Genomic DNA, 23,229 nt, shown 5'->3' with positions numbered 1-23,229 from the left:
TATTTTTTCCAAATATAGCTCCACCAGCTTATCACGTGTATTTTATGCTATTGACATAAAACTTAAGTCTTTATATTTCCTGCACATGCCATTATTTTGATGCGAGATACTTTAAGGGAGCGTCCACACTTACAGAATCACCCCATCAAAATCAGGACGTGTAACTAAACTCAGACATTTGGACTAGACCAGGATTAAAATGGGACAAGAACAGGACCAAACCAACTCTGTGTTTGGACTCAAACGAGGCTAACACCAGGACCATACTTAAACCATATGCATAGCCAAAACACACAATGCAACTTACCTTTTAAAAGTTTCCTTTATGCTAACTACACCTTTTTGACATGCTAATATTGGGCCTTTCCCTTTCGTTTTCTGATACTCTACACCACATGTGTCAAAGTCAAGGCCTGCGGGCCAAATGCGGCCCTCCATATCATTTTATGTGGCCCTTGACAGGGTAAATCAAAAGGTATGATGGTCTTAAAATCTCAATTTATCAGGATATACGCAGTTACACAGCCATATTTTTACATCTAGGCAAATGCATATGCAATATTTGTAACTTGAATAAGTAATAAATACAGAAACAGTTAATTAACAAGTTGAAAAATGTGTTAGATTTATTTTACATCTGGCCCTTTGAGAGCAGCCATTTTGCTGATGTGGCCCTTGGTGAAAATGTGTTTGACACCTCTGCACTACACCCTCCACTGTTACCAGTAGGGGGAGACAGGCACCTAATCCAGTCATTCAAAAGGAAAATGAAAGTGAAACTAATCCCTTAAAATCCAAATGAACACCTTATCTGAAGCTATAAAAGGTTAAAATACCAATGCAATGATCTCCTAATGACTAAACAAAGCATGGCATGGGAGTTTTCATTTATACCAAGCAGTTTCATGTCTTTCTCCAGCAGGTGTCAGTAGGCAGAAGATTTCAAGTGTCTTCAAGAGGCGCTAATCTTTACCCTTTAACCTTCATCCCAGTCTGACTCAGAAAAGTATATAGTAATCCAATAATCAAAACATGTGCAGTAAAGCTCGTCACATGTGCAATGTTCTAATTACTCCAACAACAGAATGACAGAAAATTAAAAATCAATTTATTGGTTAGAAAATCCATCTGATTGTGAACAGAAATGCTAAATGAGGAACAGCTTCACCAGCACCAATGTAAACAACCCACAATCTGTGTACACACTGCAAAAAAGAAAATAGCAAACAAGTTGATTACATTTAAGATTAAAGTAAAAAGTAAAAGTATTTCACACAAGTGTTATAATTTGTTAGTGTTCATGTAATGATATTGATTTTGGTCATCAGTAACAATATGAATCAATTTGACATGAATTTTGTGTATTTATTTTTGTTTGCTCAAAGCCGAAGTTTGAACTCAAAAACTTTAGTCAGGATGTTACCGTGAACATGGTCAAAATAATCTCTCAACTCATATGAAAAGTACTTTTTACTTTTCAGTCCTGTCCAAAACTGTAGTAGAGAAGAAAGTACAGGTACTGCTCTCAAATGTAGTTAAGTAAAAGTAAAAAGTATCCACTGTAAAATCTACTTGAGTAAAGTACAGATACCTAAAACTTTACTACTTTTACTTTGTTACATTCCACAATTGGTTTTAACCCAATTGGAAATACCATAAAACATGTCAAATGTGCAGACCAACGGAAAACTAAAGTAATTACATTTGAATTCTAGTCATTTCATCCTTTGTTGCAGTGTTACTCAACTGTCTTTTACACCTGCGCAGTGGGATTACAGCTCGCCTTCCTCCTAACGCGCTCCCTGCACCTCCCCTCCGCAGAACTGATCTCTTTACTCAGTTCAAGTGTCAAGGAAATCTCTGGTAAGAAGCTTGAGCTGATCCCAAATGAAACGTCTCACTTGTTCAGATCTGAATGAGTTCCCAGTAAGGATTCTGTAAAAGTCGCTTCTCTGTCAGTAAACACGCGGATTATGCTTTTATATATTTTACAAGGCATTTACACGATAGAAGACCAAAACTGTCATAATAAATGTTGTCTTCAATGAAAAATACTGTTATATGTTCTGTTCTGTTCATTTTCACTATGAATTCCAACAGTTTGTTAAATGGCAAACAATGACACAGATGTAACAATGTAATAGTTACTGTATAGCATTTAAGCTAACGGTAAACAATTTAGTTATCCATTATGGACAAAACACAAGTTGTAATGTATTTACAGTCTACTTAAAAAAATATAAATAGTGTATTTCTGGCTATTTTCAATAACCAGCATAAAATGTTAATTAATTTGCTCCGTGTTACATTTAAAGAGCCCATGTTACGCAATGTTCTGATCTATGTTATAATGCGGTTTCCTCATCAAAAACATATCCAGAGTTGTGTTTTGTTTCAGTCACACATGTTTAACACACAAACTCTGCATATTTAGACTCTGTTCCACCTTGTGATGTCATGCTGTAAAACAGGAAGTGCTCAACTGTGTTTTTAAACTTCACACATGCTTCACTAAAATCATTTGTGTGAGTTGAGCCCTAGAATTAACAAGCTGTACTGAACTAAAGGTAAAACGCAACCGTTAACTTGAAAAGTACCGCTATATGACATCACAAGGTGGAACGGAGCATTTTGAGCTTTGGAGATGTTACAGACTAATAATAAAGGGTTACCGGTACTCAAACATGTGAATGTGAACTCCAGGTATGTTTTTGATGAGGTAACAACATTATAACATGGCTTTAAGCTCACAAGAATCCATTTTGTGTAATATGGGACCTTTAAGTAAGAAAAGTCAAGCTAAATACGTAATTCAAGTTATTTTAAACTAGACACGTATATAGTTTTGCAGTATTTATTGTGGCAGTTTTAGACCTTTATTATTACACATAAATCACATTATTGATAATTTAACCGTTTCTGCTCCAGTCTTAGTTTGAGCTCCGACACCAGCGCCTTGTTCACAGTGTCCTGCCGGGTCATGGCTGGCTTCTTGCGGGGTTTGGGCACCACGTGGGCGGACACGGTTGGCACGGTCCACTGCTTGTCCCTGGTGAAGCTAAGAGGCGGAGGAGGAGGGAGCGACGGAGCGCAGGGCGGTGGAGGAGGCGGCCATATCCTCACTACGCTACTGACATTGTTGTTGGAGTTCACGTTCTCAGCTGCAGTCTCCGGTTCGTGCTCTACTTCGTCCACTTTGAACTTGTCTGGGTCTTGTCTCTTGAAGGGGCTGCTGATCCACGGTTTCTGCGGCTGCGTTTTTCTCCTGCGTATTCGCCGGTTGGGAAGGATACGGTTGGATTTCTTGGTACGCATGAACATTACAGTGGAGATGAGGACCGTGACTATGATCATGAGGCAGATGGCACCGGCCAACATGCCGAGCACGTGCAACGGCTTGTTCCTACTCTGCATTATCATGGTGGACAAGGGCCCCCCACTCAGTTTGGTCTGTAAAAGAGCACAAGGAGAGTTCACGTCCATGGGAGTGAAGTCAAACGTGTAAATAGTAAAGCTTCATATACTTTTAGCTAACACAGAAAATATGCGCTGGTTTACGTATTTTTGCGTTGCCAGTTTTGATGATGGCGTCTAGTTTTAGCGTGTCAAGATCAGAAAGGTTGGCGGTGAAACCTTTGCTGAGACTATACAACAAATTCAAATAAAACAGTATGCTTAAAAAGTTGGTCAATTATTACGCCTCACTTTCTATAATTTGTTTATTTAAAAATAACCTATTCATCAAATTTAAATTAAATAAAATTAAAGATTGTGCTCCAGTACTCCTTTACAGACCCTATACATTTAAATTTCTTTGCAATAATTTTACAAAATCCCTACATAGTATAAAAGTCAAAGATGTAAAACAAAATCGCTACACTTGTAACGGTAAGCAGCAGGTTAGCATAGTGCTGTGACCTCATGGCTACGTCACAGGCCTCCGTGCAATCTTTCTGATCTTGCTCTTTGGTTTCACGCGGGACTTTTTCACAGAGTTCCAGTAAATAAGAGTGGAAATCAAGACGGTCAGAGCCACGGCAAACGTGACCACGGTCAGACAGAGGCCAAACACTTTGCCGGGGCGTTTCTTTAGGCTCAGGAAGTACGAATAAAACTGGGATTTGATCTGCAACAGGACAAGTGGATCTGGGTAAGGCACATTTCAAAAGCTACATGTTAAATCACTTATTACATAACAGAGGTTCAAAACTTTCAGTGTTTTAGTAACAGGCTACATAGTTATTTGTAGTAATATTAGCTTTCGCTCAGTTAGCTGCTTCTTTGTTCTTGTGCTAGCTCCATGTCCAATTTGTTTCCAGTTTTCTGCACTGCTATTATTGTTAAATTGGTGCTAATCCAAGTAAAAGCATCTTTCTTATTTTGTAAATCCCTTTTTAATTATGTTGTGTACAAATTGCACTCTACAATAGACTTGTCTAAAAACCTAGCAAAAATAGCTTAAATTCTCTGTCTTTTTATTCTTGTTCAGTGATTAGCCTCCAGAATATATCATATATTCTAGTCTGGCTCTAAAAATATAAAGTATAAAACAATATTCAAAGATTTGGTTTCAATAAATTGATAACTTTAAAAAAGGCTCTTCTCAACAGATTTGATATTTTTACTGCGCTTGCAGTGTTGTATTTTATTGTCTTTATCTGAACACCTTTTTTGCCCTTAACTCTGTTTAAAGTCTTTCTAATATCTGAGTTATTTATCTCAATTTTTATTTAATTGTTATTACATATTTCTATGCTCTTGCTATTCTTGGGCTTTACGTTGCAACTCTGGAATTTCCCCATTGTAAAAATGTTCTTGAATCTATTCTTTTTTTTAATTGCTTAGCGTTATTAAAGGTACTAAAACGTACTAAAGGTATTAAAGGAGATAGCATGTCATCTGCATAATTTAATGGAAATAGAAAGTTAAAACTATACTTCAAATTATTCTTCATGGAGACAGATAAGATTTATGCCATACTATGGAATATTATAGCCAAAGGAACAACATTTCCATGGATACGAGCCAGATGAGGTCCTTCGCCAGGCCAAAGAAGAGTCAGGTTTGTGGAAATGCAAGCTCACTTATAATAAGGATGCATCATTTTGTACCTTTGTCAGGGCAACATACACAACCAAAATGAAAAAAACATGCTTTTACTTCAGTCTATTCTCCTGATGGTAAACAAAGTTACATACTGTGACTTTAACCAGATATTTAAGTGGTTTAATTTTTTTTAACTTACCGCCTCTGTGATGTCGATCTTGACCACTGCAGTTGTACTAAAAGACGGCTGTCCCCTGTCCCGCGCCTGCACCACTAGGGACCAGCTGTAGTCGCGCTTGTTGGTGATGTTCTGGATGATCGCCAGAGACTTGATGTAGGACTTGAGGTTGATCTCTCCAGTGTCTGCGTTGATGTCAAAAATGTTCGGGTCGGGTTCGGCCTTCATGATCGTGTACTCGATCACATTGTTGGGTATTTCTGCATCGTCGTCAACAGCCTGTGGAAGACATAGATAAGACATTACATGAGAAGGAAACATAGAAAAAGTACACATTGATCAAAAGAGAAACTAAACAAAAAACATATACACTTTACACTGTGACAGTGTAAATGTTATAATAATGTTGTCACACCATATTGAATGTGTCTTCAATATTTTTTATGTCTCTTTATACAGAAGTAAACATGTGTAGTTGGTCAACAATATTTTGAATGGAGCACTTAATTGTAAATATTTTAAACATAGCACAGTAGTTGTTAATCATTGTATCTCAGTCTTTAATCTGTTCTATCGGGCGCTGGGATTTCACACTGCACAAAGATAAACAGGGCTTATGTTGAAAATACTGCTGCACAATTTAACATTAAAACATGTTTTTCTATACTGCAGTGAGTAATGGAATGAGCATTTATAGTACCTTCAGCCTACTGTAGAATACATAATATGTTTAAATAATACTAGTACCTCTATCTTGACAGGAGCCCCGATCACCATGGTCTTCTCCATGAGGTTCTGGTTGAACGCTGGTGGGTGGTCGTTCAGGTCTAACACAGTGAGAAACACCTCAGCCACACTGTACTTCCCCTCTGCGTCCTCGGCCTTCACATAGAAGTTATACTTGGAGCGCACCTCTGCATCCAGACTGGCCCAGGGCTGTGTGTAGATGATGCCTGACGCAGGCTGGATCAGGAAGCTATGGAGAGCATTGAGCATGTGTTTAGACTTTATTATAGAGGTAGGGATCTCCAGTACAGTCAATTGTCCTACCTCTCACATTTCCTACAACACTTTTTTTTTTTTTTTTTTTTGGTAGAAATAATACAGTTTACAACAACATTCTTTCCTTGTCACATTACTAAAAGCCTAAGGTCTTTGCAATGTTGTCTGTTAACAACGAGAACATAACATTGTAGTATAATCATTATTATATTATTAAGTAAAATAACAGTACAGTTCATATATTTTGAAAGAACATAATACATTTCACAATTAGTCTATTCTCTTTGTGTATCTGAAAACAGTATTAGATTAGTTTGCTAATCGTACAAGACTGACTAAATTTATTGTTTACAGTGACATTACAGAAAACATTATTTTATTCTGTTGTTTGTGCCATAAAAGCAACAATACTGCCTGTGATTGATTTTTTCCCCATCTGAGCAAAAATCATCTGGTTTCAGTGCAGATGTATTGTATAAGCAGCTCTTATGGTCAAAACTAGTCTGTGTGTGCTGCCTGCATCTAATTATAAAGAGTTTTTTTCTGTCCTGAAGTGCTTGTTGTCATGCTAGCTGTTGTCATGTTAGCTTCATCGTCACAGCAAAACTCTGCTCTGGTCACGGAAAAGTGCTTATTAACTCATTGCGGTGAATAATTAGGATACTCAGAATACATAAGGTAAGTGAGGAATAACACAGTGAAACATTCTCTCACTCATCTCTTGCACACACACAACTGACACTAACCTATTTCATAAACGACAATCATGAAGTAAAGTTACAGTGTTTTACTGTAACCTTTTAAAACAATGTACTTCAAAGCATTGTTAACACCTATCAACATGCAAAGTAAAGTATTGTCGAATACATAGCGTGATACTGCAGTGAGGCAAGGTTATGTAGTGAGTGTTTACTGCACAAACTCCCCACTGTGAACTAGGTGAAGGCCCAGTCTATTTCCTCACACAATCCAATTATAGGCTTACTAGACGCCACCAAAGATCAGTCCTACTTCCCCTGGTGACTCTCTGAAGTGTGCAACCAAAAAGCAAGGGAAAAAGCTCTCTACAATTTTAGACACAGAGCCATTGTATTTAGCAACAAAAAGCTTGAAACATAAACTTTAGGGGGCATTTCAGGTTAATCCCTAGAGATATAAAGTGATTTTGGACAAAATAAATATGGACTAATCTTCAAGTATTTCAAATCTGTCCATTAGAACTGCTAAAACTGCTCTTTTGAAAACACATCTCTGCCTAAGAACCTAAAGTTCTTCCTAAAATACGCTTTTACCCAAAGAATATTTATTGGAAGTAGGTTGGTTGACTTGAAAATCCCTAAAGACTAAGACCTGTCACTCTGTATTATAGTAACAATGTTCCACGTTTACTTGTATACTGGAATTACTCTGTTTGAAGGCTCTTAAACGTCACACTAAGGTCTGAAATACTAGGACCCATAAAAAGAGGAGTTACAGTGTTTACATAACCAGACGCTACATTTTGACTGTATTGTAAATTGCAAGAAAACAAACCATTGCTCTCTAAGCTTCCATTTTGGTTGCCGTGGAAATATAATAAAAGTCAAGTTCATTGTAAACCCAGGAAACGCTTTGGGGCACTCTTGAGCTCAGGGTAAACAAAGATTTAGATACGGCTGCATATTTGACCTCAACAGACACCAGAGAGTTTGTGAGGTTATTACTACAGTAAAAATAGATGAACTACAAAGTATTCACCAAACAACAATATTGACATTTTATTTAGCAAATCTTTTGCATGATTGGATAAAAAGTGTTAGGACCATACTCACAGCTCAGCTCCAGATCCGTACAAAGAGTACTTCACGTCACCCCATGGTCCAGAATCTGGGTCCGAGGCCTACAGCAAAGAGGACGTTTTGTTTTAATAGAGAAATACCTCTGATACATCGTAAAAGCAGCTCTTAGGGTCAAAATGTGTGCTGTCTGCATGTATTTATCATCCACAACCCAGGAAATGACAGTGGTGTGCTGTTAGCATGCTATTTGTTGTTTTTAAGTTTCTAAATTCGTAAAAATACTTCAGTAGCTTTAACTACATCATAAATACAAACATACAGATGCAAGTTTCTGTAACTTCATACTAAATGCACACAAGAAATGCCCCCTGCCCCTCTTCTAAACATATGTAGACCCCTTTACATTTAGCCTGAACAAATGTAAACAAAGTAACTAACCAAAAATATCAGGTTAAATTTGATTTGAAAATGTATTCAGATACTGTTAAAGAAATAGTGTAATAGGAGTCCTTTAAATATTCTTACTGGACAGCCAAGCAGCTGATGATGTGAACATGCATACTATGGTTTATCAGCACCACCCACATCTCCATCTATAAAAAGAGTCAACTTTTGTTTTCACACTTTGGAGCAAACATATTTTCCAGAACCTAATTTGTGACTAGTTGGTGGACATCTGCTCTTTCACTGTCTGTCTGCTTGCACAAGGTCGCTGTTGGTTTGTTCTTTTATCTGATTGAAATTGCCCTGGATCAAGGCATCGTGCCTGACTCTCGCTCACACAAGCCACGGATTTATTAGTGCACCTCCCTGCTGCTCATCGGACACAAGGGCAGGGGATAAAAGAGCACTGAAAATGTCAAAGTCTGTCTGACAAATCCAAAATGTCCCCTGTTCATATCTGTCTACTACAGCTGCACGTGCGACAAAGCTTCAGAATAAGGCTCAAATCAAATGGAAGCAATTAGCAAATCACATTTTTTTAAGTACTATAATTTCCTTCACAAAGAACAAGATATCCTGTCTGCAAAACCCTGTGGTTCTGATCTGTGCAAACGTGTTCTGAAATGTGATTTTTATATCAGTATGTCAGTTTATATCAGTTTATAGATCAGTGTTTTTGTCAGTGCACCTGGATGTGAAATAAATGTGAACTTTGAACAGATAAATAAATGGATTAAGTGAGTATGACGTCACCTACAGCGTTTGGCTCCAGTCAGTTGAAGTTCATTAAGGCTAGTGGTTATAGGGGTGAATTTGGAGCTGAGTTCCATATTTGGAATTCTGACCATGAGTATCATAGCAACCAAAGAGCCAATCCAGAGCGAGGCTGATAAAAGTAATGCCCATTCCTGCCCACACTGTTTAGCACTGATCGAGCGCTTAGTAACTCTGTCAATCAAACCTGTTGCTAGCACTAGTGGGAGTGACCTTGGTGAAAGAAGACGCCTGATTTGTCTGTTATTAACGTTCATATCTTGATTTACGGACACAATAGTGAAATAAAAATACCAGGATCGTGTAGCGCGGATTAATACGAACATTTTAAGATTAAAATGACGAGCCTGACAGCAGCAGTTATAGAGAGAGGGGACACAGTTTTTCAATGTAAAGTGAATTGAAGCCAGAGTCGATGGATCCGAAATCACACACATGATCACTTCCTATTTAGAATGTGGCATCTAGCAGGGTAGCTATATCCGTTTAGATATACAGTCTATGCTTCAGACACAACCTAAAAGTGCATGAATTTTGGTGTTACACAATAAAATGAAAGTGATCCCCATCTGGCAGCTGATCTCATCTGGCTTTAGTTTACAGGACTTGACATCACTCATGCTGAAATATTAAGTTTAAATTCAACCAGGAAGATGACATTAGCTGCTACATTTACTGTATTTCATTTTTTGCCCATGTTTTTGAGCAAAATTTGTCCTGTCCCAGTACAGATATATTGTACAAGCAGCTCTTAAGCTCAAAATAAGTCTGCTGTGTACTGCCTACATTTAATTATAAAGCATTCAATTGTCTGATAACCAGGAGGTTCCCAGTTAGCATGCTAGTTGTTGTTAGCGTTACTGTGACTGCAAATTCAGCTCTGGGCTCTGAAACTTGTGAAAACTCATCTCGATTAATAATTAAGAAGCATTAGGTAAGTGAGGAGTAACTTTGTACCGCTGAAAATATACAAATAAACCACACTTCCACTGCAGCAGTAGAACCATCCGCCTCCTCAGCCTCTCAGTTTTCCCTCTCTTCATCCCCACCATTTTCTAGGTAGGCCAACAAGGTACATATATACGTTTCATTGAACCTCATTCATTTACAATTATGTGAATCATTGTCTGGTAGTTGTCATATTTTTGTACAGTCTTACCGTAACCGTGACAACGTCCGTGCCTCCGGGTGAGTTCTCCGGGATGCGGGCGATGTAGTATTCGGCAGAGAATTTAGGAGCGTTGTCGTTGGTGTCGAGAAGATGGATGACGATGTCTGCTGTGGCACTGAAGCGCTCTGGAGTGTCCACCTCTACTGCCAGTAACTAAAAGAGAAAGAGGTGAGTGAATATCTTGGAATATGATTATACTCTGTAGAAGAAAAAATATATATTCTCCTTAAGACAGTGGACGTGAAACTTTGATGGTACAGTGGTATTGTTTAGATCTTGCTCGAAATTGTGCCCTTGAGCAAGATATGTTAAAGTTTCCTAGTCCGGTGGCATGGTATAAACGGTTGCGGCTGGGACTAGCATCTGCATAGTTAAATCTTTGGTAGAGTGAGTTTTATAAAAAGGCACCGATCACAAATATATGAACATATGAAAATACACAAGATGTATGCAAGTTTATGTGGTTAAAATACTGTTATGATAGAATGAATTATTATCCTGTTTGCAAAATATGATAATTTGGTTGCTTATATTTCACATTACAAATATTTACCATCACATTGCAATTGTCGTATTACAAAATCCAAACTTTTGATTTATTTAGATAGCAAGAATATAGGTGATATGTATTATAAATGAGTAAACAGTTGATCTGACGGTTTGGTGCTATGGTACGGTTCAAATAGGACATTTTAGCAAGACACATTACCCACATTGCCCACTGGAGTCACATACTGTATAATAACAGGCTGTAATGGGAATGTTATCTGTGTTTGAAAAAATAGGACTGTTACCATAGCGATTAACAATTTAAAATATATGGTGAAAAATCCTCAGATTGTTGAATATAACCAGAAGTTGAAACCCCTGAATAGTTAGTAAAGTACTATTTCAATTGAGCCAGTTATTGTCTAGGAAAATGTACCTATTTTAATTACAGAGGTCCTTCCCTATATCACAGTTCACCTTTTGTGGCCTCGCTGTTTTGCAGATTTTTCTAGTGCAATTTTGCATGCCTTTTTTTTTTACAGTGTATGAACGTGCATTGTGTTCTGCGTCCTGATTGGCTGAGGGACTGTAGACCATTGTCCATCAGTCTCCTCCGTGCCGTGTCTCCTGTACAGTACAGAATGTGTTCCCACAAATTTACATAAATGTTGCATCACAGTGTGACTCTGAAGTGCTGTATGTTTGCAAGTTTTCTCCCCGTCAAAACGCACGATGAAACGTTCTGCACCGACAAAGGCGCCTACGAAGGTTTGAACTTTGAGAGAGTTTAAACAAGAGAGAAATGTGACAAAATGTTAAATGTTAATGTGTATAAGGTGTGTGGTGAGGGGTTTTACAGCCTTAAAATATATATAATAATTGTAAAAAATAAAACTGACTACTTTGCAGATTTCGCCCATTGCGGGTTATTTTTAGAACGTAAATAATTACTTTCTAGAAATAAGTTTGATAAATCCTTACAATACACCATATTGCAAATAAAGAATTATGATTTATATAGATTGCAAGGTTATAGCATGTACATATATATTTAATTCAACATTGATACACCATCTCCTCCATTCACACAGACAGTGGCTCCCTCTTTTCTGCATCACTCGAGGAAAAACAAAAACTAAAACACAACTCTGCCCACACCAGTCCATCTTTCCCACAATCAGTGGTCACATTTTATACAACGCTTTTCCACTTTGAAAACACTCAAAGCAATTTACATCAAGAAACCACACACACATTCACACACACATTCACACACCAGTGTACACAGACACTGCTCAATCAATGATGTTTCATGTCGAGAGCAGGAGTCTAACCACCGACCTTCAGATCAGTGGACAAACACTCTACCAGCTGAACTACTGTCAGCCCTCTCTTCTCTACATTTCTACAGCTCCACCTTGAATGTGAGGAAGTGGTGTCTCTCATAGTCCATGGCGGCAGAGTCGTCGACCAAAATGGTGACCTGAGCTTCATTGAGAACCGTCTGCGGCACGACTCTGAGCATCCGCCCTGGCCCGAGCAGCCGCAGGTTGAATTTAGCGTTCGCCCCCTGTCAAGCACATTACATAACGTTACATATCCACTCATACCAATGTCTATTTATAGTAATACACTGAAAATAATTCACAAATAACATAATGTAATCCACCATTTAATCAATAAAATGCTTGGGGCTTGTTCAGATAGTGGTGTCTCTGAGAAGGAGATGGAATATCAGTTGCAGTAGTGCTATTCTGGGAAATATTACAGCACAAATGCCACAGTATAATAAGTAGGAGAAAGACAATTGCATAATCAGACTAATGTTATAATTTATTCTGCGATTAGGACGTGCTCTCATTCACTGTGGACCAAATGTTACAGCACAAACCACTCTATCTGTCTCATTATAAAACAGGAATAGTTATGTAATAATTATAGTAACAATAGTATTAGCGCTCTTGACAAATACAAGCAAATAGAGTAGATGAGAAAAATATATAATCATCAAGGTAAAAAACAAACTTCTCTGACAGGAAAAACAGATAAAGTATATACAGTTCTGGAGGCTGGCTTTAGTGAGTTGAGACTACTGTTGTTTTGCTCTTGTTTTGGTGTGGATTACGGCCTATAGTAGCTCTTGTGTTCAGAAATAAACAACCTTACATCAGAACTCTACAATATAATCAAAAATGTATTCCAATTTATTTATTTATTACTTATTTTACCAAACCCAATTACAAGGAACATGAATATTCCAAGGCTGAAATGATTAATCGACTGTGACTAATCGTATTCTGATCATTGTAACCATTATCTGGACTATATAGACCCTAAAACAGATACAAAAAGACCTTTTTATAACAAAGACAGTGGCATTATTGAATTAAAATATCAAAGAGAGCAAAAGCTATTTCCGATTTTTAATTATCTCACACTTTGTTCGTGAATATTGTCTATTTAGAAGCCATCACTATTCAACTAATTGAAAAACTAATAGCTATTAAAATGATTGCTAGTTGCAGCTGTAATCTAAACATAGGAGGACAGTTCAAGTGACTCCAAAATGGGGAAAATGGAGGACTGACGAGTTAATATTGTTTTAACGTTTAATGTGCCCAAAACTACCACACAAACTTTATCATAGATTTTATCAGGTACAATATTAAAAGTCCTATATTACACAAAATTGACTCCTGTGAGATTTAACCTATGTTCAAATGCTCTTACCTTATCAAAAACATTATTGGAGTTGTGTTTTGTTTCATTCACACATGTTTGAGTAATTCTGGATTATTGTCTACATTTCCAAAACTCAAAATGCTCTCTTCCACCTTGTGATGTCACGAAGTGGTAGTTTTCAAGTTGACAACTACCTTTTACCTTTAGTTCAGTAGAGATTGTCAATTCCTGTGCTGAAATCATTCACTTGATTCTAATGAGGGTGAATGCAGTTTAAAAACACAATGGAGCACTTCCTGTATTACCACATGATGACATCACAAGGTGGAACAGAGTGTTTTCAGTTTGAGAGAAGAATGCAGTCTAAATATGCAGGGTTTGTGTGTTAAACATGTGTGAATGAAACAAAACATAACTCCAGGTCTGTTTGCGATGAGGAAACATAACATACGTAGATCAGAAAATAGTGCAGTCTGGGCCCTTTAATGGACCACACTGTGACATGATGAGTGTTTCTAACCTGATCGGAGTCATTGACAGTGATTTTGAGCCCCCTTAGGATCTCTCCCTCGGGCGGGTGCTCGTGCATGGTCAGCTCAAACATGTTCTGGGGGCCGTTCTCTCCGTAGAATGTGGGAGGGTTGTTGTTCAAATCCACCACTCGGATTACAACTGTAGTGGAAGAGTGGTCCAGCAGAACGCCATCTGTGCTCACCTCTGTAGCCTGGACAAGATTTATGAGCATGAAATAAAACTAAAAACACACTTTAGAAAAAAAATTACAGTCCTGAACTTACCCTCACTCGTATGTTAAAGATCTCCCTCCTCAGATTGGCCGGGCTGGTCAAAAGAGTGATGCGCCCATTGGACTTGTTGATGCTGAAAACACCATCAGCGCCTAGTAAAACAAAAATAATAATAATAATAAAAGTTTAATTTTAAATGTGTAAATGATTAACCTTTGTTCACAATCTCATTTCTTACCTTCGTCAAACGAGTACTGGACTGAATTTGGACTGCCCACGTCACCATCTTTGGCTTCCACGTGGAAAATTTCAGATCCCTAAAGAAACCAATTAAGTTTTAAAGTTCCGCAATATGGCTTTACCCTCTATCTATCTTATCTATCCATCTAGGTAACTTCCAAAGCCATTCTGTGGGACATTTACAGCAAAGCAACAACACATCCATGGAGACAAGCAGGTGGCAGACCCTCCACCTTAAAAGTTCCCTAGTGCACCTTTATGTGTGAGATCAGTGTCAGTGAGGCTTCAGAGTTATTGATAACAAACTGCTGCACATGACTCACAGGTGATGTGACTTCATACACGTATCCGAAGTATGGTGTCCCGATGAAAATGGGGGGCGTGTCTTGTGCATCGATGACATTGATGGTGAGAGTGGCAGAAGAGGACAGAAACTGCTCCTTTCCTTTGTAATTTCCACCTCCATCCTGAAATCACATGTACATATGAGATATTTCTTATTCAAAGAAATCTATACTTGTCACAAATGGTAAAATGGCCACATTTTTATACAGCGCTTTTCCACCTTCAAGGCACTGAAAACACTTTTACATCACACACACACATTCTTACACCAGTGACACTGGGGGCAAAGTGGGTTAAGTGTCTTGCCAAGAACACACAGTATTCATTTGTGAGAGCTGGAATCGCACCACCAACCTATGGATCAGTGGATCTGACAGCTCTACCAGTGATGTTTATGTTAAGAGCGGGATTCAAACCTCTGACCTTTGGAGCAGTGGACAAACTCTACCAACTGAGCTACTCTCAAGCTACAGTTCAAGTTGGGAAAAAAAATAGAAACATATTTTTTGTGAGCTAGCTACTTAGCTGTGCATTTTGGACATGTTGATATGGTGATCAATGACCAGAAATTTAAAAATAACAAAACATATTCACACATCACCTTTTTGACTCAGCTTTACAATATTTATTTGCAAATACAAAGTATTATTATAGTCAGTTACCCTACAGCTGATTGCATTATTCTATATAGACATCTCTTTAAAAGCACATGGAAAAAATGAATCAGAAGTTAATCTATTCAATTGTGCATCATTACTTTAAAATTTGCCCCCATTACCTTGGCGATCACGGTGACAAAATGTGTCTTGGATTTCTCATAGTCCAGCGTTTCTCCAGACTTGATTTTCAGGATTCCGCTGTATCTGTCTATGGTGAACAGGCTGGACGATGGGTCCTGACAAACACAAAACAACAATATTTATCGAAGTTTAACCAATAATCTTCTTTGTAGAGTTCTATGCACCAAAAGATCCTTCTACTGTGAAAAAAGTGAGTTAGTTTTATTTTTCATTGCAGAAGTAATATATTTGATTTAGACAAATTTACAGTGACTTGTTTCAATAAATGATTTTCCAGTGTGTTAAGAAAATTTTACAGATTATGGATCTAAACTGAGTGCAATACAGAACTATTCCAGGTCTAATCTAGAACTAAACCAGGTCTAAAAGTGGACTACATCATTTCCACTGCAGTTATAAACAACAAACCAAAGGAAGATTAGCGCTTGTTTGTGATTGGTCGCTTTTATATATGAAAAATAACCCTTTCCACCAAAGAATTATATGACCATCATTCAACAGTCACATGACACCAAGCAGTCAGACGGCTGCAAAAACCCTTGGTTGGCATCAAACTAGGCCACACTCTAAATCCTCTGTCCATCTGGATGTATGGGTCCCTTATGTTGGTGGGCGGGGCACATAGGTTAAATGTGCTCCCACCCCTCTCATACCACTACAGGACAGCTGTTGATTTGCTAACAGCCAAAAATGCTAATGTACACACTTGCCAACTTGACCCCAGCATTGCTCTACCTGCAGGACAAAGATTAAGCTCCTCTCGTCACACAGCATGAGCTCACAGGTAAACAATGACACCAGCAAATCAAATGACTGTCCTCCATGAGCTAATAGTATGTGGTGTTAAACGGGTTAGTGAAATTACCTGTAAAAAGTAGGTTACAGAGCCACCTGACCCCGTGTCTCTGTCTATGGCGTCCACTCTGTAGATGCTGGTGTCTGGTTCAGTTGTCTGTCAAATTCAAACAGATAAAATCATTTGTATTTGACAAGTATAATAAATGGCAAATGATCACATTTTTATATAGCACAAGGCACTCAAAGGGCTTTACATCAACAAGCCACTAACCCATTCACACACCAGTGTACACAGACACTGAGGGGGAGGTGGGTTAAGTATCTTGCCCAAGGACACAATGACAGCATTCATCTGTGGATCTGACCCCTCAAAAGCGAGATTCAATATAATTCAGGGTCATTTATTTTAACGTATAGAAATGTTTCCAAAGCAAAGCAAAAAAATTGAATTCTCCTTTTGGTGTGGATCTTACCTGGATGACTGAGGGATTACACAGACACACTTCCAAAGCAAAAACCCCTCGTATGACTTACCTCTAGCACACTAGTCATTCCTGGTAGGTTTTGGAATTCTGGTTTCTCATCGTTGGTGTCCATGATAAAAACTGTGACTCGCTCTTCAACCTATAAAACATAAACTTGCTCAAAACCAACAACTAAAGACAGTATAAACATCCACATAAAAAACCCTACCTTGCTTTGTCCATCGCTGATACTGACCAGGACGTCAAGTGAATCTTTTCTCTGCAGAAGTAGCACCCAAATTTAAATAAAACAAACTGTATGAATAAAATAATAAATGGACAGCATTTAAATTACTTCTCTGTCCAGTGGTTCGATGAGAGTAACATTTCCTGTTCTGGGGTTGACCCTGAAGTACTGTTTGGTTCCTGGGTCAAATGAAAGGCCGTAGCTCACCGTGTTACCTTCAGGGTCCGTGCCATTGAGACAGTAGATCTGTGTGCCTAAAGGACGACATAAGAAAGGAATCAAGTTAAAGAGAAAATTGAGCAGTTGGGGAGGTTGATGGTTCTGCTGCTGTGGTAGACACAGTTTACTGTATGTGGTTTTGCACTTAGACCAATTTTTATTGGCCCTCAGGTCTTCAGTTGAACTGGCCCAATTGATCATAATCAGTACTTTTTAAGGCAAATTTGAGTAATCATACCAGTATAACCTAAATAACATCACATTGCACTGTCATACAGACCTAATATTAATATTTTAAGCCTTATTTAAAGTATGTTAAATGCACCATCTGAATTATCCACTGTATTGACCCCTGGTCTGTGGCCCTCCATGTCGATTATTTTTCACGATGTGGCCCTAGGTGAAAAAAGTTTGGGGACCCCTGACTTAAAGAAACTCTATCTAACGTTCTGAAAGTGGCATGTCACTATGGAAATATTAAGTTAAAACCATACTTTGGAACATTCTCTATGTTGTATGCCATACTGTGGGAGATTGTAGCCAAAGGAACAATATTTCCATAGAAACAAGCGACAAGAGTCAAATAAGATCCAGGTTTGTGGAGAGGCAAGGCCATTTACAGTAAGGACATGTTTTTCAGTGGAATAAAAAAGGAGCTTTTGTTTTCTATTACGTATTGGGGCATTGCCACACTGTACTGACCCCGTAGGGGAATTTGTTCAATCCACTGTGGCACCTCGTCCGGAGCAGAGGGCGAGGCACTGCCAGGGACCCATCGACAGACTTTGAGCTAGTCTTGGTCAAGACTGCCTTAGCTGGAGGAGTGTACTTATGCTGCATGTTTTGGGTTGATGGGGGAAATCAGAGTGCCTAAAGGAACCCACTCAGACATGGGCAGAACATGCAAACAAAAAGGCCCAGGTCACCCAAGAATCTGTCTCAGAACTTTCTTGCCATGAAGCATGAGCGCTAGCCGCTAAGCCACTGAGCCGCCTCTGGGGCCTGTGACACACCCATACAACACACAGTCACATGAAACCAATTAATACAGAACGTGGGTGGCTTATTGCACCTTCAGACAAACCAGATCACCTCAGTGCTGGCTCACAGGCCGCATGCTTTAGACATTATCCAATAGATGTTTGGAAGCTCTGACTCGTAATCAAGAACTTGGTACTGAGTTTTGTTATGCAGATTTATGGTGGTTATAAAGTTGCAGTTGACTAAAATCAGATTAGTCCCAGCTCTTGACTGGCTGCACTCTGGGTCTGGAGAGTTAGTCTATGTGAAGTTTTGTGGGAAACTCATTGGTCCCAGAGGAATTCAAGCACAAGTAGTGCTCTAAAATTAGGACCAAGATGTCAGAGGCAAGAGCTTATTTTGGAAAAAGCTAGGTTAGATAAGGTTTTTAAGCTTGTTTTTTATCATTTTAGGAATGTCAGCAATGCAAAGTGCCCATCAAGTACTCAGCCGTGTCCAAAAACCCGTTTAGTAAATAAGCCGTTTGTGTGCATCTTGGCATTGTTGTTTTACGTCAGATGCCCCTCCCTTCAACAGCAGTATTTATCAGGACTTGGGACTAACCAAAGACATTTCCTTTTTAACCAGTGAGGATAAAATTACATAGTTAAGTTTACATTATAGTCAAATGTGTTGTATATCCCGGAACTATGACATTTGGTACTTTCTGTCAGCCAATCACAGACCACTAACTTTACTTCTCAAGTCACTCTCTTTCCTCTTCACCCTTGACCACCTCTTCTCCACCGGAGCAGCAGATCCATCAGTCTCCTCAGCATATTGCAAATGTGCTTAATGTGTTTTTCTTACCAACAGGCGTGTCTTCTGAGAGGCTGAACAGTGCCATGTTTCCATTCTTGCTGTACGGTCCATTGTCGTAGAAGTATGGGCCGAAGTCTGCTTGAGCTGCAGAGACACATCAGATAAATGTTCATTTACAATCAGAGGTGGAAGAAGTACTCAAGTGTGTTGCTTAAGTAAAAGTACAGATACAGAAGTACAAAGTTACTCATGCAAAAGTAAAAGTATCACATGAAAAAATCTACTTAAGCGAAAGTATTTAAGAACCTGTTTAAATGTACTGAAAGAGTAAAAAGTATTTCTCACAGATTTTGTTGTGTAAATGTATAGTGGTATTGATTAAGAAATACAAATCAATTTCTTAACTTTCCTCATGAATTTTGTGTACAGTATTTATTTTTGTTTGCCCAAAGCTTAAGTTTGAACTCAAAAACTTCAGTCAGGATGTTTCCACGAACATGGTAAAAATAACCCCTCAAATCATATGAAAAGTACTTTTTTACTTTTCTGTCCTGTTCAAAAATAGTAGAGTAGAAAGTACAGATACTGCTCTCAAATGTAGTGAAGTAAAAGTAAAAAGTATCCACTGTAAAACATACTGAAGTAAAGTAGAGATACCTAAAAATTCTACTTAAGTACACTTTACTGCTTTTACTTTGTTACCTTCCACCACAGCTTATAATATACTGCACAGTCACTGACCACTTTATCAGGTATACTTTCTTTTATTGCTTCTAACTATAGCAACCCTATTGGACAATGGTTGCTCAAATCCACGGGGAACACACCATTTGCCTTATAATTATGGGCTTTGTTTGTTCAGATTGCATCATAATGAGTCTGTCTTAATTTACATTTCTAGGTTTTCGTCGGAATAAAAATGAGTTAGAGTCTATTTCAGTGACAGATGAGCATAAAAAAATGGATATAGAAATGTTGGCCCTAAATAAATAAATTGAATTGTCTTGGTCCAATTTCATGTTAAATTGTAAATAAATCATCTCTAAAATTATTTCCTTTGAATCTACTTACAAATTTAAACTTGAACGATACATTTTTTGGCCCAAGAGTCAAACTGTTTATGATAATCCAAAGTATAAACTCAAATATCCCGTTGTACCCACCAGTTGAATGTAATATAATTTTATGTAAGGCGTAAACAAAGAGGCCTTCACCAGCTCCTATTAAACCCAGTCTTTGCTCTGAGGATTAAAGGCACTCCAAAAATACTCTCTCTATACATAGTCCTAATCTCTTTCAGTTCTTCTGTACATTCTTTTCTGTTCAACATCACGAGAACTGGACAAGTCACTCCAACTATGTCACAACTGGTCAGAGCTAAAAATACACGGCGCCCCAGAAACATATAAACAATAGTATGAGTACATGGGATTAAAGCTGGACTAAGATCGTATATAAGTATTTACTTCCCTTCAGTTTAATGATTTATTTAATTGGGATTGCCACATTAAAGTCTTTTAGGTAACACTTCATGTAACTACACTGTTCACAGCCTTAATAAACATAATTAATTTGTTGTTTGGATTTAGGGTATTAATGAAATAATTATGAAGCCTATGAAGTTCTTGTTCATGCTTTATTAAGGATAATTAAGATGTAGTTATTATTATTGTATATAGGCAGATGCGATTTAAACCTACCCCATGTACACAACAACCCTGTGCGGTCAGATAAGACGTGAACCAGCAACCTTTTATTAGTGGGCAAACTCTTAACTCACTGCGCCACATTACACATTAAGTTCTCTGCAAGTCTCGGAGTATCACAGGCCTTTAGAAACCTCAGAAACTCGACAACAGTCCAGTGACTTCAGAAGCCGTCTCAAATTACATGTTAATGCTAATGTTTGAAATCCAAATGTGTGACTCACCAAAGCAGGTATGGATGAAGAGGAAAACGTGTGGTAGTTGTAGAACCTGGACATTCCTCATGGTAAAGCGGGCAGTCATGTCATTTCAGCAGGTACTGGGCTCACGAGGAGCGCCCGGAGACACAGGTGCAGATCTGAGAGGAGAGCCTGGATCCAAAGCAGGTGCACCACAGATAATCCAATGACACTTCTTGACTTAGAGAGTTACCATTTGGTCCCTGCACTCCCAACGGACAGCTGCGTACTACCTGTAAACAACACAGGCAACATGTTTTTGGAAGTGCTACAAGGTTAAATGTAGGCACGTTATGCTACATTTTAGCTTTTTGACAGATCATAATGTTGTTTTCTTATAAAAACATCCCTTGTCTGGTCCATTCACCTTCACCATCTCATTTTAAACATTTAATTTGTAGATAAAGTTTTCTTGCTAACCAAGTTAGATGTTACCAGCCACTCCTCTTAACCTCCTTTATAACAGGTGTTTAAATGGCTGATTTAAAAAATGCCATGAAAACATGCACTAAACTTAACTTGGTCCGGTGGTGCCACCTGCTCATCTTCATGGAGATTGATAAAGTCAATGCCATACAATGGAACATGTCCATGGAGACAAGCAGATGACAGACCCTGCACCAGCACCTTTACCAATAGTTGCCCACTATAGGGGGGCTTTGCCAGTCTCAGTAAACACAACCACAGCACAGATTATATATGACTCATGTTTTGAGTGGCATTTTCTCATATATTCGTGTGGTTGAACAGAGAAGTTGCTCAGTGACACTAAGTAGTATTTGAATCCCGTGTTGTGTTTTCTCTAATCTCCAATCAGTGTAATGTGCTCTATTAATTACACTAATGTGTGCTCAGAGAGAGGAGTCTGTGTAGTGACTCCGGCTAATCCTCTCTACTTTTATTTACTGCTAAATAAACACTACTACATAGTCATGTGGTAGACTTTTACTACATGTCTTTGATATTTGCTGGTGGGACAATATACCATATGCCATTTGCTGTTGATTTATTATGTCAAAAGTGTTCACTGCAGATATAACATACTTTTATTGATATTCCTTTATGCCTTTTGCCAGATATACTTAATGACCAGTATTCATTGCATTGTTTGCATGAGTCATTTGTAATAATAATGTAAACAATAATCCCACACAGAGCTGGTACATGAGATCACAGAGTCACAATGGTCCGTGCACACAGAGTTGTATTAAGTGTAGAGCTGAACATGTGAACAGTTATTATAACCATGTCGCATGCACAGGGATTTACACTTAACAATAAACCGTTTACAGCCCATTCTTACACAGGCCAGAGCACCGCTTTAATCTCTACTCATACTGTACACGCTGCAGAGGATATTATCAGTACAAGTGCTTTCCATAAGAAATTGAACAAAACATTTCAGATGACACGCAAGCCACTGCCCATAATAAAGTCACAAGTCCAAATCCAGTCATGAGAAAGACTCTTGGCCTGAGCTAACCCTGCACAGAAGAGAATCCCACTGCTGTGACTGCTGTTTACCTGGTTTTTCAGACCAATCACAGGCCAGCATTATGGTTTGGAATCAAAACCAACATGGTGACATACTTTAGCCTATTCTAACGGAAATGCAGAGGATGTTTGTAGATTTGTGGTTTGGAAACTGGATTTAACAAAAGTTTGATTTTTTTGGTCTTGTTCCGCTGTTGTGACGGTTCGGCCAATCAGATTCAAGTATTTGTCTGGATGTTCCTCGTTTTCCTGAGCTGTTCCAGTTTGTTGTGTAGAACTCAACTATTACTAGTGCTACACATATCTGCCATGAGCTCCGGTAGGTCTAAGTTTGATGCTGGTCAAATACATGACACTATATCTTAACCTCCAGGGGAAAGCCATCTCTGTTAATAAAAGACTCAACAGTACCTGGAGTTCAAACGCTTCATTTCATGTTTGTTTAAGATGCAATAAAAACTCTAAAAACAAATGAAAGCACACAGATGTTAGCATGTGGTCCTGGGGCAGTATATGAGCACTCCCTGCACACTTCACCTGCCCTGTGACTTTGTGCTGTCCAGGTGACAGATGGCGTCCTTCAGA

General features: G+C 38.4%; 1 protein-coding gene across 1 annotated transcript; it reads right to left on the bottom strand.

Moving 5' to 3' along the window:
- Nucleotides 1-2,858: 2,858 nt before the first annotated feature.
- On the bottom strand, nt 2,859-21,249 carry cdhr1a (cadherin-related family member 1a). The gene is made up of 17 exons (XM_033979812.2): nt 21,136-21,249; nt 19,254-19,349; nt 17,313-17,458; nt 17,187-17,237; nt 17,028-17,117; nt 16,561-16,647; nt 15,674-15,790; nt 14,874-15,017; nt 14,549-14,627; nt 14,362-14,462; nt 14,085-14,288; nt 12,300-12,452; nt 10,382-10,546; nt 8,038-8,105; nt 5,972-6,200; nt 5,246-5,503; nt 2,859-3,450 (listed from the first exon to the last, which is right to left on the bottom strand). Exons 1-17 carry the CDS (start codon nt 21,212-21,214, stop codon nt 2,899-2,901), a joined length of 2,619 nt encoding a protein of 872 aa, XP_033835703.2. The 5' UTR covers nt 21,215-21,249; the 3' UTR covers nt 2,859-2,898.
- Between the last annotated feature and the right edge of the window lie 1,980 nt (nt 21,250-23,229).

The sequence above is a fragment of the Periophthalmus magnuspinnatus genome, chromosome 15, assembly GCF_009829125.3.
Source record: "Periophthalmus magnuspinnatus isolate fPerMag1 chromosome 15, fPerMag1.2.pri, whole genome shotgun sequence".
Taxonomy (NCBI): Eukaryota; Metazoa; Chordata; class Actinopteri; order Gobiiformes; family Gobiidae; genus Periophthalmus; species Periophthalmus magnuspinnatus.
The sequence above is the reverse complement of the archived record's forward strand: the minus strand, read 5'-3'. Positions and strand labels throughout refer to the sequence as shown.

Coding starts and splice junctions, on each gene's coding strand:
- cdhr1a (XM_033979812.2), bottom strand. CDS start 21,214: ATGACTGCCCGCTTTACCATGAGGAATGTCCAGGTTCTACAACTACCA. Junction 17,238..17,312: donor TCGAACCACTGGACAGAGAA/GTAATTTAAATG, acceptor CTACTTCTGCAG/AGAAAAGATTCACTTGACGT. Junction 14,289..14,361: donor TCTTTAACATACGAGTGAGG/GTAAGTTCAGGA, acceptor AATCTTGTCCAG/GCTACAGAGGTGAGCACAGA.